We start from the raw sequence: 20,120 nt of genomic DNA, 5'->3' as shown, positions 1-20,120 counted from the left end.
CCACCATATATGCCTTACTCAAAAACTGTTTTACTCCCTGTCCCTGACCCCATATAAACTAGGGTCATTAAAGAGAATACCAGTACTGGGCAGCTGTATATTAAGACCTATGATCCATAGTAGATTTATTTATTTGTTACATTTGTATCCCACATTTTCCCACCTATTTGTAGGCTCAATGTGGCTTACATAGTACCGGAGAGGCGTTTGCAGACTCTGGTGTAAACAAATACAAAGTGATATTGTGGTAAGATAAAGTTCATGTGGCACAGTCACATTAGGGAATTGTACAATGGAAGAGTTGTGTTATGTCCGTTACGTACTTGGACTAAAGCCTCCAAGAAATCCATAATTCTTCTACAGGTCCACAAACATTGTGATGCATTGGCACGCCCCGCATGAAAAGCTTGCTTTTAAGAAAAATATGCTTTATCGATAATGCAAAATTTATATTCCCGCTATTCAGCGCTATGTACTATCTCTGAAATTGCCTTTATTAAGGTTATAAAGTGAATGTTATCTAGGGGATGTCCCATCTTCCTTGCTCAAGCCATCCTCAAAAGATCATATCGCTTTGGTGGTTGAATACGAGTCAATGAAATGGAAGCCCCGCCCAAAGCATCTCCTTGCAAAAATCCCCATAATTTGTTACCCAATTGACATGACATGCCTTGCAGATCTAATGATAAAAAATAATGAGATAGCTGTAAGTAAGCGTAATCATCTGCCGGTCGCAAAGCAATTCTCTGATACAAGGGATATCATCCTCTCACAACAAATGTTTCATGAGAGAAATGCCCACTATCGGGAGGTGGTCATTACTATGAGGATTTTGCTGTCAGAGACTTAAAAGAACTCTCCATAACTGATGTAGGGGTCGTAACAGAATACTGTCCTGAAGTCCACCGGAACCCTGGAAGGCCAGGAATGTGTGCAATAGATAGTTTAAATGCCAAGGCTGAAAATAAACCTTTTTGAAGGTCAAGTCCGTAGTCACATCAGTTCCCAGCAACCAATCACAGAGATAACTCAACAAGCATGCTTGATTATACAACTTTATATTCAGTACACCCAAGCCTCCCTGACCCCAATTACTGAGCAAAAAAAAATCCCACTTTGTTCTAGCTTTTTTTCTCTCCCCAGGGAATCTTTCCCACTATATGCCGAAAGGCCAAGACATCCAGGAGGCAGATAGGCAGAGTTTGAAGGACATAGAACCAGCAAGGAAAAATGATCATATGAAGTAAGCTTATTCTCCCCAATAAAGATATAGAAAGAAGCCTACAACATTCCAGTTGGCTCCTTCTATGCCTTAATAACTTACCTACTGTGAGTCTATATAACGAAGAACGATTCATAAGTAACAAAATACCTAAGTAACAAAAAGACCCCATCACCCATTTCAGTGGAAAGGTGTCACCCCAGATCCTCAAAAAAAAGTCAGAATCCTTGAGAGCTTCAGATTTTGAAAAGTTCAACTTGAAACCTACAAAATCTCCATACTCCTGAAAGCTTTGCAGGAGTACTGGAAACAAATCTCGAGGTTCTATTATATACAGTAGACCAGTAGATCATCCCCAAAAGCTGCTATTTTAAATATCTCCTGCCCAACTTCCACACCTTGAATCTCTGAATTATTGTGAATTTCCCATATCAATGGATCTAAGGTCAATACAAAAAGCAAATGGGAAAGTGGTCAACCCTATCTGGTACCTCTATTAATAGAAAAGGAATCAGATAATAATCCATTGACCCATAGTTGAACCGGACGGAGGATCCTGATATAAAGCCCGAACTGCTTTAGAGAATAAACCTTGAAAGCCACAAGGAAAGTTGAGTTGGTTTAGCCTGAGTTGTGCAAGAGAAGGGAGATTTGAACATGGAAGGACAAGGATAGAGAGAGAACACAAGCTTTTGGTTGGATAGTTATGAAGTGAGAGGCGGGAAGTTGGGGATAAAAAGGAAGTGAAATCTGGAGGTAACAGATACTATAAGAGCCTGTTCATAAACATCTGCTATGCAGCAGGCTAAGAAAATGTGTGTTGCCTTGTTAGTGTGTGTGCTGACACTTAAATGTTATTTTGCCACAGGTCTCATGTTATGCAATGCGACTTAATTTCTAATAACGCATGTCAGAGGCATTAGTGCATGCTAACACAGTAGCATGCCTTACTAGCTAGCTGTTTTCTATTAAATTTCTTTATTTTAAAAATTAGTAATATCTGGGGATAATCAGGTTAATACCACGTTTTTTTTCTGTTTACTGTTTAATTGATCTCCTTGTCTTGTTTCACTCTCCCTATTTAGTGGTCTAAGGAAGAGAATAGAATTACCTGACTGAAATAATTCCTATATATTACTTTCTCTGTATTTCCGGCAAGTTGTTTTATCGCTTGTAAAAATTTAAATGGTTATAAATAAAAAATTTAAAAAAAAAATAAAAATAAACATCTCAAAATAGATACACTCAAAGGTCCCCTAGAATGGATAAATAGTCCCGTGTTCCCCTTCCCCCCTCCAGAAGTGGTCAGCTCAGTGGAAGAGCTGGGTTCAGTTCCTGAACTAGGCCTCTTCTCCCTGGACTAGCTGGTGATCCTGCAGAGTTAAGTGTTCAGCAGCTCTGTAAGGGTGGGAGCCTTAGCATAGGTTACACCTAGTGGCCATACTTCTGCTAACCATGATCCAGAAGGAGCTGTGATCTTTGGCTCCTGGCCAAGTATGGTCAATACAATGGCTGAGCAAATCTGGGAGTAAAAAAAAACAAACAAACAACAAAATACCTACCAAGGCAGCTGTGATAATTTATGGATCTGTAGCTCAATAGATTAAGCTGAAAACCCAACGGGGCAGAAAGAAACTGCTGAATCAAAAACGTCAGAAAAGTTCACTTTGCAATGTCATTATACCCAAAATTTTCCATTTGCTCTATCTACAAAGTAATTAATGTGTGTGTGTTGGGGGGGGGGGGGGGGGGGGCTCATTTCTACACAACAGATTTCCTCTATGCATACTGAAAATGTCTGCAATAATGACACTTTTTCACCAGTCACTGCTTAGCACATCCACAGTCATACCAAGAAACTAGAAATGTATTGACATGAGTTGGAAAAATAGAAGCAGGATTAAATCTGGCACTGGCTCGAAAGGTGAAAGCACTCAGTGGGTCTCTCAACGCTCACCTGGTTGGTGTTTTACAGAAGTTACCCTTGTATGCAGGCATAATGCTGTTAGTATGAAAGAGAAAGCAGGAAGGAGAAAGGGAGACAAGTAGGAATGTACTTACTGCTGCTGTGTTGGTTCAGCAGTCAACAGATACCATTGGACAGGTGTAGCAGTGTGATTGTAGAGGAGAGGGTGTAGGGCTGATATATAGAGAGACTCACCCTCACAGCTGTTCCGCTCATGGTTCAGAATGTATCCTTGGGGACAGCTGCACTGGTATGAACCCGGGGTGTTGATACATTCATAGATACATATTCGCATCTGTCTGCTGCTGCTCTGGAAGAGCTCACATTCATCGATATCTCCAAGCAAAGAGCAGAAAAGAACACATCAACAGACCAACAGAAAAGTGAAACAAGTGTGAAAGGACATGACTTCACAGGATGACCATAACAATTGATGGCACGGATCCAGATGGGATACCAGCAGGTCTTCTCTTCTGCTGAGATGCACTAGGAGAATACTGCATGGATCTCACCTGCTAGGATCCTGTTAACATGACATTCACACACAGTACTGACAAAAAATTAATGAATCACCCTAGGGTTGTCTGTATTTTACCACAGTTTATATTTAAAACACGATTAATCCTAATCTAAACCCAAATAACAGAGAGAGAGAGAGAGAGAGAGAGAGAGAGAGAGAGAGAGAGAGAGAGAGAGAGAGAGAGACACAGACTATCAGGCTCATTTTCAAAAGAGATGGACGTCTATCTTTCGACATAAATCAGAACATGGACGTCCATCTCCCAGGGACGTCCAAATCGGTATAATTGAAACCCAGTTTTGGACATCTCCAACTGCAGTCCATCGCAAGGACGGCCAAATTTCAAGGGGGCATGTCGGAGGCGTGGTGAAGGTGGGACTTGGGCGTGCCTAAGATTTGGCCATCTTTGAGCCATAATCAAAAAAAGCAAGGACGTCCTAAAGTAAAATTTGGATGTTTTCACCTTGAGGTGGTTTTTTTACGAATAAGGCACAAAAAGGTGCCCGAAATGACCAGATGATCACCGGAGGGAATCAGGGATGGCCTCCCGTTACTCCCCCAGTGGTCACTAACCCCCCTCCCACCCTCAAAAAACATCTTTCAAAATATTTCGTGCCAGCCTCAGATGTCATACTCAGGTCCATGACAGTGCATGCAGGTCCCTGGAGCAGTTTTAGTGGATACTGCAGCGCAATTCAGACAGGCGGACCCAGGCCCATACCCCCCTACCTGTTACATTTGGGGAGGAAACAGCGAGCCCTCCAAAACCCACCACAAACCCACTGTACTCACATCTAGGTGCCCCCTTCACCCGTAAGGGCTATGGTAGTGGTGTACAATTGTGGGTAGTGGGTTTGGGGGGGGGGGGGGTTGGGGGGCTCAGCACACAGGGTAAGGGAGCTATGTACCCGGGAGCATTTTATGAAGTCCACTGCAGTGCCCCCTAGGGTGCCCGTTTGGTGTCCTGGCATGTCAGGGGGACCAGTGCACTACAAATGCTGGCTCCTCTCATGGACGTCTTTGGCTTTGAAAATCGCAGAAAGTCAAAGACGTCCATGTTTAGGGACGTCCAACTTCAAGGACGTCCTTGGTATTTTCAAAACGAAAGATGGACGTCCATCTTTTTTCAAAAATATGGTTTTCCCCGCCCCCAGATTTGGACGTTTTGCAAAGACGTCCAAATCCAAACATAGATGTTTCTTTTGAAAATGCTCCTCCATGTAAACTCAGACAAAAAGGGCATTTATTTATTTACTCAAAAAAAAAAAAACTCAACAATAAGTATCCTTCTGTGAAAATTATAGGTGAACACTTCATTCAGTAACTGGTGACACTTTCTAGAGCAGCATAACCTCAACAAAATGTTTCTTGAAACAGTTGAAATAGCTGAACAGAGTACTTCACAATAAAGTGAAAAAAAGGAAGAAAAGGCTCAGGTTTGCTTCTTTCCCCACCATGACAACTGCTTCTCCAGTGTATGTAGAAGCCCTGCAGTGGCACACTGGCTTAAAAATTGATTTGACAAAAGGAAATGAAGATAAAGCTAGAGGTCACAGGAAAGGATATTGCGCTGACTAGGTACAGCCAGTGGTCTTATCTGGCACTGTTTTCTTTCTAATTTGAAGTTACCGTGACAGATGCCAGATTTGATCCTGAATCCAATGTCACAGAGGCAGTGGTAAGACCCTTGAATATTTGTACAGCGTGGCGGGTGGCTGAATGAAGAGTTGCTCAGTGTCACTTCATCTGCAAAGAGAAAAGCTTACTGTTTAACTCACACCACTATTTTCGTCTTAAAATCTATTGGTAGAGGTTCAGGTATCAACCGTGCAGAAGCTCAACCTATATTCTATGATAACATCCATGAAGCCCAAACTTGTGTTAACAAGAGAATTTACGGCAATATGTTCAAGCTTGATTATATGGATATATTTTTGATTAGAGCCACAGTTACAAAACATGCTACCCTTTGTGCCAGCTCCAATGTCATCCAGACTACAAGTTCATCATTGCCTAAAATAATTTAGGTAACCCAACATGGTGACTAGTCCAGGTCAGGATTGAGGTGTTATAGCAAAGTTGTGCATGGATTTCAGTACTGGACTAGCAATGGGTGCCATAGATCAGAACTGAGGTGTATCAGCAGAACTTCATGATGTACACTTGCTCAATATTTGCCTAAAAGTGTTGGGTTTTTATTATGCTCCAGATTTTCAAAACTTCTTTCTGCAAACATATGTAGAGCAGCTGGAATCTTGCAGTAGGAGTGCCTGTAGAAATTTCCAGAGCTTCTAGGATAAGCAGTATAATTTTACCTTGTGCCCATAGGCGCCCGGTATAAGAGGCTTGGGGAGGCTAAGCCTCCCCAGTCGGCAGCCACAGCAGTCTCATCATTCTCCGACGCGACGTCGACATGCCGTCTTTCTTTATCTTTTCTGTTCTTAGACCCATCCTCTCCTCTCTCTGCAGTGCTCTGAGTGCTGCCGGCCGGCTCACCATCACCTGAGCACTATGCCCAGTTCCGGTGCGCCGCGTCCCTCCTCCTCCTCTTCTTGCCTACTGATTAATGACGCGGGGATCATCCCGGATGGGGACAGTGAGTCAGAGCTCGCGCGAGGAAGGGGCGATGGGTGGATGCATGGATCGGCGGAGCCTGGGTTGACTGACGCTGACGATGTGTGTGACTGGGTGGGATATTCATGATGACGTGCTTCTTTCTTTGCCGCCTCAGCCAGTCAGCCTTCCCTACCAGAGCGATGCAACTTCCTGTTCCGCGCGGGAGGGGCCATCACTGAGTAGGGAAGGGAAGGCTCAACGACGCTCAAGGCTGGTTAACAGTGGTTGTCTGAGGTGTTCCCACTTTCTTTCCAGACCCAGACCATACTAAGGAAATTGTGGCACGCAGCGCATGTTGGATTTCAGGAGAGGTAAGTGCTGACTCTGAAGGTTTAAGTGAAAAAAAAATAAATATGTTGTTTCATACAGATCTTTTTTGTTTAAACATAACTAAATGGGCTATGAGCCCCTAATGCTTTTGGTTTTCCTATATTTTGTTTGTGATTACTTATACTGTGCCAGAATTTAAATTTGAAAACTGTTATCTCTATCTGGTCGTTAATAAAAGGAGCTCATTGTGAATTTCCACCCTAAAAGGATGTTTTGTGGCTGTACATGAGAATTGTGATATGATCCCATGTTTCATATTGTTGACGGTCTTCGGTCTGTGATGTTGTCCGTTTGGGTGGTATATGGTGTATTAGGGCCTGCCCAGTGTAATATTTATGGTACAGTAAGGTTCTGAGTGTGTTTTTGCACAAAGTTGTGCATAGTGTTTTGCAGTTCAGCGATTGTGGTTAGTATATGCTTTGAGCAACCACTTTATTCTTTGACATATGATACATATCTAATATCTAAATTTAATAAAAGGTATTAATTGTGACTATTGTATTTTTACTTATTTTTTTTCTGTGTGTTGTCAGACAATTATGGATGTAAGCTCCGCCCCTGACCCCACCCCCTTTAGCCTCCCCAAACAGTTGGGCCACCGACCATCTATGCTTGTGCCTGACATGAGTGATTGCTAGGCAGAGAACTACACTGCTGTTACACGTTCTAGCTTCTTCCAGAAGGTTTCCTTCCTTCCCATCACAAGCCTGTTGTAAAAGACACTCCCGCCCCATTCACCTTAGTATAAAACCCTGTTTCACATTTGCATAACTGTCTGGGGTTCTTTGCCTCCCTGGCCTGCACAAGAGGCCTAAAGCTCTATAGTCCCAGAAAGTCTACAGACCATAGAGTGTAATACCCTAGCTGGTGTAATAGGTCAAGGAGTGATTCAGGAGTATACAGATGATAAAAGCTGCTTAACCATCTTCCCTGATACTCTCTACATCCCTTCTGAGAAATTAAGGAGAAAGGAGAGGCTGAGTTACAAGTGTTTTTTCCAGCAGGGTGATTTGAAATATTTTCATCTGTTGGTACTCTAGGAACATCTACTGGGTTGAAGGAAAAGTATCACCATCCTGAAACTACAGGATTTCTGAGGAGCCACGCATATCTCAACTGATCCAGATTTCTAAGACCTGAATCAGAGCCTCAGAATCCCTGAGTCTCTTCGCAGCCGCAGTAGGTATTGTAAGTGGAGATTCTAGTGAACTGTACTGCCCTGCTACCCATAGTAGTAGACTTAAAGAGAGGGAGATCTGGGTTTTACCTGTGATGGGAAGTTAAGAATATAAAGCACCAGAGGTGTTGAAAATAAATGAGTTGCTACTTGTTGCCTTTGCCTATTGCTGCCTCTGCACATTGCTAGTGTTTGCTAAAGAACTGATTTCAGTAAATAGTTGGTTCAAAATGACTGGTTTATTGTGAGAAAGAGGAGAGATTGAGAGAAGCTGCTTGCGGATTCCTGGTGAATTCTGGTCATGGCCCTGGTTCCAACCAAATAAATTCTTGTTCATGTAGGGGTTCCCATCACTCTCTGGGCATACACCGGGACACCTCCACTATTAATATCATTGAAAACTTAGAACAGCAGACCACTCGGAAGTAGTGCCAAGAGCCTGGCTTGTCTCGCTGCCCAGGAGAGGCAATAGGGGAGGTTCCCATTGAGGGAGAATCTGCTGCTCTGCAAGGTAATCTGACTTGAACTGCAGGATTTGGAGTGAGTGTTTTCAGAGATAAAATCTCTTCACTCTTGGGGAGTGGAAGAAACCGGTAGTGATAGATATGAATGCATTATGAGAGGCAATTAAAACTCTAGATATCTCCTTTAAATCATTTTTTTCTGGTTGGAAATCTGAAATTGGGACAATTGTGACTAAGGTTGAACAACACAGTGAGATGTTGGCACAATATGGAGTAAAATTGAAGAAACATGAAATACAGCCAGGAGAAGTTGAACATTTGGAATTGACTTTAGTTAAAGAAAGCGAAGTACTAATGGAACATATGGAAAATCAAATCAGGAAGACTAATTTAAGATTTTTGAATTTTCCAAAATCTCGTTTCTCCAATGGAAATGGCATGGAAATATTTTTGTGAGAGTTTATTGGTACCAACTGAAAGCATGCCTTCTATTGTAAGAGCCCAGTATTTGACTTTAAGAAGAGTGGTTGGAAGTTTGACCCTGATGGCAGTTGTGTAGCCACAGGTGGGCATGGGTGGACACAGACCCACACAACAGCGGCACACTGTTGTGGCAGTTGGTGGGGATCTCCACACTGTGATGTTTGTGAGCCCTTGGCCCAGAAGTGGCCGTGTGAGAATCACACAACCACCTCTGGGTAGACCGAGTCCCCTCAGACCTAAGAGTACTCCCAAGAACTAGACTGGACCACAAGTACAGGTGTACACAAAGCTAAAAGGGTAGCCAAACAGCACAGAAAGGACAACAGGTAACCTAGTTATACAGTCTAACCTAGCTGAAGCAAGGCAAATATAAAACATAGATTAAGGTAAAGTAGAACAGCCTAGCTGTATAGGGAAATCAAACATAAGCAGCCTAGCTGCACATCTCAATATTAGCAAAGCAATGCAAACATATGGCATACAGTACAACACAATAGACTAGGCAAAGGGCCCGCACTAGTGGGACAAAGACAAACAGGCAATACTTGGTTGACAGCGGTAGTGGTTAAGAAAAGGGTTCATTCTGTCAGTATACTCAGATGAGCCACTGAACAACCACGGCAAGCTCCCTCAAAACCAGAGTGGAGCAGAAGCAAAACAAAGGAAAAGAAAGAGTCTCTTGAGGCCCTGCAGCACAGGTAGAGGTCAGAATGGGTCACTCCACTCACAGAAGACTAGGGATGACACCTAAGACAAGCAAACAGTCACTGAGGCACCCGAACTGGATGCTCCCAAGGCAAGTAAGATAAAGAAACAAAGCCCGAGCCGATGCTCCCAAGGTAGAAGACTCAACGGCCCTGCACAGCACCCAAGGGCCAGGATCAGGCCACATGGACCCCTCTGTGCTCTAAGCACCGCTCCCTCATCCAGAGATACCTCAAGACGTGGTCTCAGCCGCTACACCTGCAGCACTCCCTGTCATCCAGCCCACACAGTCCCAAACACAGCACAAAACCACTCTGCATACAGTGACATCAGTGGCGTACCAAGGAGGGGGTGGGGTGGGGGCGCTCCGCCCCGGGTGCACGCCGTTGGGGGGTGCCGCGGCGTGCACCTGGCTCCGAGTTCGCTATCTTCGCTCGTTTGCTGCACCTCCCTCTGCCCCGGAACAGGTTACTTCCTGTTCCGGGGCAGAGGGAGCTGCAGCGAACGAGTGAAGTTAGCAAACTTTTCGGAGCCGACAGGCGTGCGCCGCGGCACCCCCTCCCAGTGGCGTGCACCCAGGGGGGGGTGTCATTTCACCAGGGGGAGGGCGCATCGGCGATCCGCCCCAGGTGCCATCCTGGCTAGGAACCTTTCACGAAATCTAGACTGCCCCAGTTTGACTAGCCCTACTTGACTGACTGTACATTTGTCCTTTGGATTGTAAGCTCTTTAAGCAGGGACTGTCCTTCTATGTTAAATTGTACAGCGCTGCGTAACCCTAGTAGCGCTTTATAAATGTCAAATAGTAGTAGTAGTAGGAACGCCACTGAGTGACATACAGTGCATACAGGCTTCACTGGACCCAAGCAAAACTGAACGCTGTAGGCAGAGCTTTTACTCCTCAGGACTACCAAGCTAGAAAACAGGCTTCACAGGAACACAGCATTAGGTGAAAGCTGTAGGCAAAGCTTTACTCCTCAGGACTCCCTGGCTTGGAAGCAGGCTTCCACTGGAACACAGCATAAGGAGAAAGCTGTAGGCAAAGCTTCAGGCCACAGCCTCGCAAAGAAACAATAGTAGAAGAGCCCAGGCAGGCCTGGCCTGGGCCCCGCCATCAAGGATAATTGCCAGAACACTGAGCATACTGAGAAGCCAGCTTAAGAAGTGCTCAGTACTCATGACATCACCAGCTTGGCCTCCACTACTCTACAGTGACCCCACAGGTCATTGACTGGAATTGCAGGTAATTTTAGAAGGTTTAGAAGGAGGAACAGGGCACTGATGAGTGCCCTGATGAGCAAGGCATGGACGTTGCCGATGATGACCGTGACACACACCCTGCCAGCTGAACATCTTCTTGAAGGCACCCAGGAACACCTGTATCCAGCTCAGCAATTGGCAGCTGCTTCCTGAGCCGCCCACACCGGTACTCTGCACATGCTCAGTTTTCATGCATACACAGAAAATGAGTATGCACAGGGGTGTTGGTGCAGTGGCGTACCAAGGGGAGGGGGCGGTCCTCCCCGGGTGCACACCACTGGGGGGGGTGTCGCGCGCCTGTCCGTTACGTTCGTTCTGTGCTCCCTCTGCCCCGGAACAGGTTATTTCCTGTTCCGGGGCAGAGGGAGCATGAAAACGAATGAAGCGGACAGGTGCGCAGCACCCTCCCCCCAGCGGCGTGCACCCGGGGGGGTTCTTTCGCGGGGGGGGGGTCGCACTGCACCCGGGGGGGGCACTGCACCTGGGGGGTGGGGCGCATCGGCGGTCCGCCCCGGGTGTCAGCCCCCCTAGGAACGCCACTGTGTTGGTGTTAGTTTGTGGGGAGTGCCTCAGTAGGTGGAAAGGACATTTAGTGCCCACCACTTTCCTCCTTAGACCTGAAGTGATTACGGAAAGAAGAGATCTCTGAGGAAGAGAAAGGAATTGTAGAACTGCCCAGTTGAGGGATACTTGATAACCAGCCACCTGGAAGGTAAAAAGACACCTAATGATATATAGACATTTTATGAAATACAAGTACAAATCCTGACAAAACTGTGAGTAGCTGAATTCTTCAACATTTACACCAGTCTGAGAGCAATTGTGTAGATATGACAAATGTATGCATGCATTGCGACTCTGCTGAAACTCACCTAAATCGAATGCACGTACAAGAATACATAATCTGGCCATCACGTGTACTTGTACACAAGAGGTAATTTATAAGAGAATTATACGGATGTATATTGGTATAAATGGGCAAAAATGACTTTATAAATTTACCCTATTGATGTGGATGGGCAGACTGGATAGGTCATATGCTATTTTTCTGTAGTCATGCTCTGGTTGTTTTCAGGTAGGCCACACTAAAAAGTACATAAATGAAAAGTTGCCCTAATGTGAGGAGGCCGAAGAAGGTGACATTAATGGACTGATGTCTTGATTGGGCCAATGGCTTCTAAGTGTGACTAGGTAATAGGGAGGACCTGGAAGGAAAGCAGAGATCATTCAGAAATAAAATAAATTCTCTGCGTGGGATACTTTACTTTTGCAGAAAGGCTGCTGCCCACTCCAAGTGCGATTCCGCTGACACACACGAGTTTCTGATCCTACCAGATGGAAGCCAGGATCACACAGGAAGTGCACCTCATGTCCTACATTCACCTTCTTTCCCAGCTTTTTCCCGTGAAGAGGAGCCACAAGTTGGGGGCAGATTTCTAAGACAAAGAAGAAAGTGAGGGAGAGAGCTGGGTTAGCAAGCTGCATTACTGTGTAAAATATATTTTAGTTATAGAAATATTTGGGCCTAGCGGCAGTGGAACACCTGTTTGGTTGGAAGGGCCGAAAAAACAATCCCCAGCTTTGTTCCTAGGCTCTCTAGCTACTAATGTTAAGTTGGGCAAAATATTGGTATGGTTATGGACCCAGTGGCCCGCCCCATGCTGCTGACTAAGCTTGAGCCGATATTCTAAGCAAATTATGCATTTGCTGGCTGCTGGTGAACATATAATTTGCTTACCTATATATTTGTAAATGTTATATGGATAATATTGGACCATTTAAATCAGTACCACAAAAATCATAACACTGACTGAAAATATTGTAGCAGGACTTGCTTATCCACTCCTGCTCTGAGATCATTTTCCTACACACTGTTTGACTTCATGTGCCATTTATCCTTAAGTAAGTCGCCTTTATTTCAATCTAATCCTGTTATACCTTATCTTATATGTCTCTATGCTCTACCTTTGCTTATGTCCTATGCAGTTTCTAAAGATGTTTTAATGTTTATTGTGTTGATATTGTCAGTAGCATAACATGCCATATTGTATACTGTTATTTGAATGTTTACTGCTGTAATTGTCTAATGTCTATACAGCTTATTTTTGGTGTGTACATAGGCAATAGACAATAGACAAAGGCAGTAAATAAAGCCTAATAAATAAATAAATACATATTTAGCTATATAAAATTAAACGGCCCAATATTATTACTACAAATGTGGGCTGGTTTTGGGCAGGATGGAGACTAGTGGCGTCTCTAGAAAGAAATATTTGGGGTGACAAGAGGGGGGCAAGTTAGGTAGAGGTGGCGGCAAGTCAAAGCTACATTTCTGCACATCATACCTCTCATTCCCCCTAGTTTTAATTAGCATCATAAATGATATCATTCAACAAATTCTTATGTTTATTGCAGTCTTGATATACTGCTTTTGCTTGACAAACATCAAAGTGGAGTGAAATCTGGATTCTTTACAGGATTGGCCAGAATCTCTGCATAAACCCATTAAGCTCCAGTTCTCTATCACAAACTTCATATTCCCCAAGAATGGCGTTATCCCCCTTACAACTCATCATACGAAAAAATATTTAAATAGTGATTATCATCTCATCAACAGCTTCTTCCACTGCTAGTCACTTTGTTTAAAGCAGATGGGTTTTTGTTTGTGTGGTGATTCTACAGGATGTGGAGACCACTAGTACTGAGTGTTTTTATTTTGGGTGACAATGCTCCAGAGCGTGCTTTCAAACAGGCCAGACACTGAAGGGCATTTTCGATATGACATCTAAGTCCAACTTTGGACGTTTACTAAAAATATCCAAAATTCAAGTGGGGAATATTGCCATTTTCAAAACAGAAAAACGACTTATCTTTTTTTTTTTTTTTTTTTTCAAAAATGGCTATTTGCTAGATGTTTCTGTGCTCTGTGTGTTTAACGTTTTGGTCCGTTTTGTTTTTGAAAAAAAAAAAAAGTACAAGTGAAAAACGCACAAAATCAAGCCATTGGGATATAGGAGGAGCCAGCATTCTTACTAGACTGGCCACACAGACATTCCAGGAGAGCAATGGGGCACCCTACGGGGCACTACGGTAGACTTTAAATAAATGCTCCCAGGTACACATCTCACCATTGCTCCCTTATCTTGTCTGCTGAGCCCCCCAAAACCCACTACCCCCAACTGTACACCACTACAATAGCCTTTATGGGTGAAGGAGACATATGTGGGTACAGTGGGTTTCTGGTGAGATTTGGAGGGGCTCACAGTTTCCACTGCAAGTGTAACAGGTAGGGGGAGGTATGGGCTTGGGTCCACCTGTTTGTAATGCACTGCATCCGCCATTAGACTACCCCAGGGACCTGCATGCTGCTCTAATGGACCTGAGTATAACATCTGAGGCTGGCATAGAGGCTAGTAAGTAATGTTTTTAATCACATTTTTGGTGGGTGGAAGGGGGTTAATGACCACTGGGATAGTAAGGGGAGGTCATCCTTGATTCCCTTCAGTGGTCATTTAGGGCACTTTTTTGTGGCTTATTCGTTAATAAAATAGGTCTAGACCAAAATGTCTACCTTATAGCCCTGGATGTTCTTGTTTTGTTCCACTACGGCAGAAAAACGTCCAAGTGTTAGGAATGCCAAGATCCCACACTTGCCCCTAATATGCCCCCTTATGATTTGAATGCACTTCTGATAGACTTCATAGAAAAAGTCTAATAATTGGTTTCAAAAATACCAATTTGGACGTTTTTGTGAGAAAAATGTCCAAATGCAGATTTATGCCAGTTTTTGGATGTTGTTCTCTTTTGAAAATCACCCCTTTGCAAAATAACATTCAAACCCTATATAGGAAGGAAGTGACATCATCAAAGCAGATGGCTGCCTAAGCCTTGAGCTCTGGGACCCTCGGATTGCGAGAATTAGAATTTCAGCTTGATACTGGCTGTGATGATGGGCAGATAGAGTGTGGCCGGTGAGCTAATGCACTGGTGATTGGATGCCCTCTCTTCGGCGCGGCCTGGGGGCTCCAAGTTTAATAAACACAGCTCCTCTTCCAAGGTCGAGGGCGCGGAGTAAGATGGCTGCGGGCAGAGTGGCGGAGGCGAGCCCTGGGACGCCTGCAGACACGGAACTAGTGGCCTTTCGTTTGGAAATGTGCAATTGGTTTCAGGAACTCAAGTCAGACCTCACGACTGTGCGATCAGAGCTACATGAATCTATGGATGTTTTGAGAAAGGATGTCAGTGAAATAGGGCGTCGGGTGGAAGAGCACGAGGAACTCCTGGAGTCCCAGGGGGAGGAGATGGAATGGCTGCAAACTCGCATGGCAAAATTGGAAGAATTGCATGAGGCAGCTGCCCCTGAGGATTTGGAAAACCGATCTAGGCACTGCAATATATGCCTGTGAGGGGTGCCCAACATGGTGGACAGTCAAATTAAGGAGACCGTAGGCCTAATTTTGGCAAAGGCCTTGCAACCAGTGGATGCGTCAATGCAAGTCCCTCCCTCTATGTTGGATAGAGCACACAGGCTGATGGGGGCCAGGGTGGGCAACCGGCCGCGCGACATAGTGGCCTGCTTCCACAAGTATGAAGATAAGGAAAAAAATGTTACGTTTGATTTGGGGCAAAATGGTGGATCTGTCAAGTGGGAAGATACAGAGGTGGAAATATATCCTGATATTGCTCCAGCAACTTTGGCTTGGTGATAGGCGTATAGAGATTGGACGCGCTTGCTGCAAGAGCATCAGGCCCGCTATAGATGGCTATTTCCAATCTTTCACATACGGAGGGAAAACATACTCAGCTACATTAGTTATGGCGGTAAAGGAGAACCTAATGTCAGCAGGGCTGCTGACCCGGGAGAGCAACACTACACCAGCACCAGCCGCCTCACCGTAAAAGTCACCTGGGAAGCATGGCTGGCGCCAAGTGACAAAATCTGGGAAAACCTCGTGATTTGAACTTTCAGCTGTGGTTCGTATAAGAGAATTCATAATACAGTCAGGCAGAAGTAATGATGTTTATTTCTATTGCTGTGGTTACAATGCTATCTCGTGATTCACGGGTTCTGGGCTTGTACTTCCTCCATGTTGGGACCTTTAGATGAAGGGTCAGGCCAGTTCAGTTGGGAGGGGATTGGGGGGTGGGGGAAGGGAGGGATGGGGGGAATAAACCTGCTCTTTGGGATTAGCATGAACGTGCGAATGAGAAACATTAGGTGTGCATGGATGAGTGTGAAAATTATGGGCCTCTGTCAAGACTCTCAAGACTTGTTACTGTAAAGTCTTGATATCTTGGAGTATAACGTTGGCACATTAGCACACACCTGAAGTCTCTATTATTTTTCTGAAGTTTCTTTATTGAATAAATCACAGATAATTTACTCACAGTCAAGATGTTCAGAAGTATTGCTCCAGGGCACAGAGACTCTGTAATTCTGAGAGCTGTAGCAGTGGTTGGAGGTAGAAGTCTGAAGAGAAGCAGCTTTATTGCAGAGGTGAGAAATAGTTGAACAGATAGAAGTATCTCAGAGCTGTGTGACTGGAGTATGCAATATCTCATTAGGGAGGAGATATTTTCAAGGTAAAAAACCAAGTTTGTTCCAGGGACTTTGAAGCAGGACAGTGCTGCCTGGAGCAAGATGGAGAATGCCTCATGGCGAGAGGGACAGGGGGGTCAAGAAGGCTCACACAGGCCCAGGGAGGTGGAGGTAAAGACCAATGGGGACAGAGCCTGCTATCAGGTAGCATAGGATGGTCCAAGGGGGCAGCGTTCGATTGGAGGGAAAGGTTGTACCTGGCTGACCTCTCAGGACAGAGATAGTAAGAATGACCAGGAAATGATAGCAGGTAGACAAAGGAGCCAAGCTTGGCTGAGAAAGAGAGGAGGTCTGGGCCGCAGCACAAATCAATGATAACAGTTCTTATACAGACAAGCAAGTGTGGCTGCATTGCCTGTGAACTACATTACACACAATGCATTGCTCACGTATCTTTGCAGAGAGAACTGCAGCAATGAAAATCCTTAGAAGTGAGAATAACAGTAAAAGCATTAAATACATTTTAGGATCACATTATAAACTAGTGCAAGGCTGTCAAAGGACAGAACAGCCTCTGGCAGACGGAGAATTTAAGAGATTTACAAGCTGTGGGTGGGCTGGTGCATCTCCTTAAAAATTGTTTGGATGGGATCTCTATGCTTGCTCATCTATAATGTTAGAGGGTTGAATTCCCCTCAAAAATGATCATTGTTTTTTAAGGAGGTGGTGAGAGCTAAAGTTGATGTGGGGTTTATACAAGAGATACATCTTTTGCCATCTAAAACAGCATTGCTCTCGCACCCCAGGTTCCCTGAGGTGTTTCAAGCTCCAAATAAGCTGTGTAAAAAAACTAATGGTGTGGGAATTTTAATACATAAGAGAATTCAGACGAAGCTTCAGGATGTGATGAGAGATTGAGAGGGTAGTTACCTGTTTGTAAAGACAGAATTAAATGGGACGCTCTATACTCTGGCAATACTGGGCAGGGAGAATTTTTTTGAAACTTTGCTACCCCGGTTGATGGCATTTCAGGAAAGGATTTTGATAGTGGTAGGGGATTTTAATTTGGCCTGCCATCACTTAAAGGACAACTCCTCTAGTAAAATTCAGTATGCAAAACAGGATCATACTATGCTGCGAAGCTGTATGGCGTGGTTGGGGCTGGAGGACGTCTGGCGTCTGTTCCACCCAAGTGAGCGGGATTACTCTTTCTACTCAGCAATGCATAATTCAACTACACGTATAGATTTGTGGCTAATTGAGCGGAGTCACTGCTCGCTGGTTTCCAAAGTGGTTATAGAGCAACGGGTGTGGTAAGATCATGCTCCAGTATTACTAGTGATCAAGCAACCGAGGGTAAAGCGGGGTACGCATTTCTGGCGGCTCAATGACAAACTTATGATGGATCTGCAGCGTGCTGCATTTTTTGACACGTTTTGGGACTTTTTCTTGCGGAATGAAGGTACAGCGAGCCCTGTAAATATTTGGGAGAGTTTTAAGGCCTTTGCACATGGTCTTTGCATATCAAAGCAGGCCTTTTGCACTAAGATGAAATGTCAACGTCGTTTAAGGCTTAGTCAGTGGCTGGGAGAACTAGAAAGAGCTTACAGAGCTCAACCATCACGAGATAGAATTCGCCAACAATTAACTTGGGTGTCAGGATTTGCTGTCAATACCACCAAGTCTGAGATTTTGAACCTTACAATGTCTGGAGATTCCTTTCAGGCTTTAAGTTCCCAAGTTCCATTTAGATTGGCACACTTAGGAGTTTTAATACCAGCTGATTTGGATTGCATTTTTTCTTTGAACTACCCGCCGTTATTAAATAAGGTAATGAAAGATTTAGATCACTGGAAGGGATTAGGCCTATCTTGGGTGGGCAGGATCAGTGCGGTGAAGATGAATGTGCTCCCAAGATTTTTATATTACTTTTCCAGCCTCCCCTTGCCTGTCCCTAAAGCTTATTTGATTAAACTGCAGAGAAAAGTGTTCCAATATATTTGGCAACGGAGACCACTTTGAGTGTGCAGGCAACGTATGCATGTACCTAGAAAAGAGGGAGGGATCGGAGTCCCGGATTTTTTGACTTATTATAGAGCGTCCCAGCTTGTCACGCTCTTCGAGTGGCATGCCTTTCCAGACAATCGCTGGGTTCAATTAGAGCAAGGCCTGTTCCAGGAAATGCCATTGCAGTACGTACCGTGGCTCTCATTGCAAGACTTGAGAACTAGAATGACAAGAGCACCATTTAGAGCTTCACGCACTTTAGATACTTGCAGCCTTATTTTCAAAAGTAATGGGCGCCCATATTTCTACCCAAATCGGGAGATGGGCGCCCATCTCACAAAGGCGCCCAAATCGGTATAATTGAAAGCCGATTTTGGACGTCTTCAACTGCAATCTGTTGCGGAAACGGGCAAAGTTGACGAGGGGGGGGTGTCGGAGGCGTGGTGAAGGCGGGACTGGGGCGTGTTTGTCAGCCGAGGAGAGATGGGCGCCTTTGGCCGATAATGGAAAAAAGAAAAGCGTTTTTAGCGAGAAGTTGGGTCACTTTTTCTGGACCCTTTTTTCTCACGAACAAGCCCGCAAAAAGTGCCCCAACTGCCCAGATGACCACCGGAGGGAATCGGGGATGACCACCCCTGACTCCCCCAGTGGTCACTAACCCCCTCCCACCAAAAAAAAAAAAAACAACTTTAACAACTTTTTTTTCCAGCCTGTATGCCAGCATCAAATGTCATACCCAGCTCCATCACAGCAGTATGCAGGTGCCTGGAGCAGTTGTTAGTGGGTGCAGTGGACTTCACCCAGGTGGACCCAGGCCCATCCCCCCCTGCCTGTTACACTTGTGGTGGTAAATGGGAGCCCTCCAAACCGCCCCCAAAACCCACTGTACCCACATCTAGGTGCCCCCCTTCAGCCATAAGGGCTATGGTAATGGTGTAGATTTGTGGGCAGTTGGTTTTCGGAGGGATTTACATAGTAAACATAGTAGATGACGGCAGAAAAAGACCTGCACGGTCCATCCAGTCTGCCCAAGAAGATAAATTCATATGTGCTACTTTTTTATTTGTACTGTCCTCTTCAGTGCACAGACCGTATAAGTCTGGCCAGCCCCATCCCCGCCTCCCAACCACCAACCCCGCCTCCCAACCACCAGCTCTGGCACAGACCCTATAAGTCTGCCCAGCATTATCCTCGCCTCCCAACTACCAGTCCCGCCTCCCACCACCAGCTCTGGCACAGACCGTATAAGTCTGCCCAGCACTATCCCCGCCTCCCAACCACCAGCCCCGGCACAGACCGTATAAGTCTGCCCAGCACTAGCCCCGCCTCCCAACCACCAGCTCTGCCTCCCATTCTAGGCTAAGCTCCTGAGGATCCATTCCTTCTGCATAGGATTCCTTTATGTTTATCCCATGCATGTTTGAATTCTGTTACCGTTTTCATCTCCACCACCTCCCGCGGGAGGGCATTCCAAGTATCCACCACCCTCTCCGTGAAAAAATACTTCCTGACATTCTTCTTGAGTCTGCCTCCCTTCAATCTCATTTCATGCCCTCTCGTTCTACTGCCTTCCCATCTCCGGAAAAGGTTTGTTTGCGGATTAATACCTTTCAAATATTTGAACGTCTGTATCATATCACCCCTGTTTCTCCTTTCCTCCAAGGTATACATGTTCAGGTCCGCAAGTCTCTCCTGAGTCCACATACGTCTTGTAACGCAAATCCCATACCATCCTCGTAGCTTTTCTTTGCACCGCTTCAATTCTTTTTACATCCTTAGCAAGATACGGCCTCCAAAACTGAACACAATACTCCAGGTGGGGCCTCACCAA

The 20,120-nt window shown here is 45.0% G+C and overlaps 1 protein-coding gene across 1 annotated transcript in view; it reads right to left on the bottom strand.

Moving 5' to 3' along the window:
- Positions 1-20,120, bottom strand: part of FBLN7 (fibulin 7) — a 68,621-nt gene that overhangs the window by 20,004 nt on the left and 28,497 nt on the right. The window contains exons 3-5 of the mRNA XM_030204922.1: positions 12,009-12,179; positions 5,338-5,454; positions 3,384-3,524 (exon numbers count right to left, since the gene is read on the bottom strand). Coding sequence (XP_030060782.1) covers positions 3,384-3,524; positions 5,338-5,454; positions 12,009-12,179 — 429 coding nt within the window. The remainder of the gene's footprint in view (positions 1-3,383; positions 3,525-5,337; positions 5,455-12,008; positions 12,180-20,120) is intronic.

Source organism: Microcaecilia unicolor, chromosome 5, assembly GCF_901765095.1.
Source record: "Microcaecilia unicolor chromosome 5, aMicUni1.1, whole genome shotgun sequence".
NCBI lineage: Eukaryota > Metazoa > Chordata > Amphibia > Gymnophiona > Siphonopidae > Microcaecilia > Microcaecilia unicolor.
Note: the sequence above shows the minus strand (reverse complement) of the source record. Positions and strands in the feature narration are given on the sequence as shown.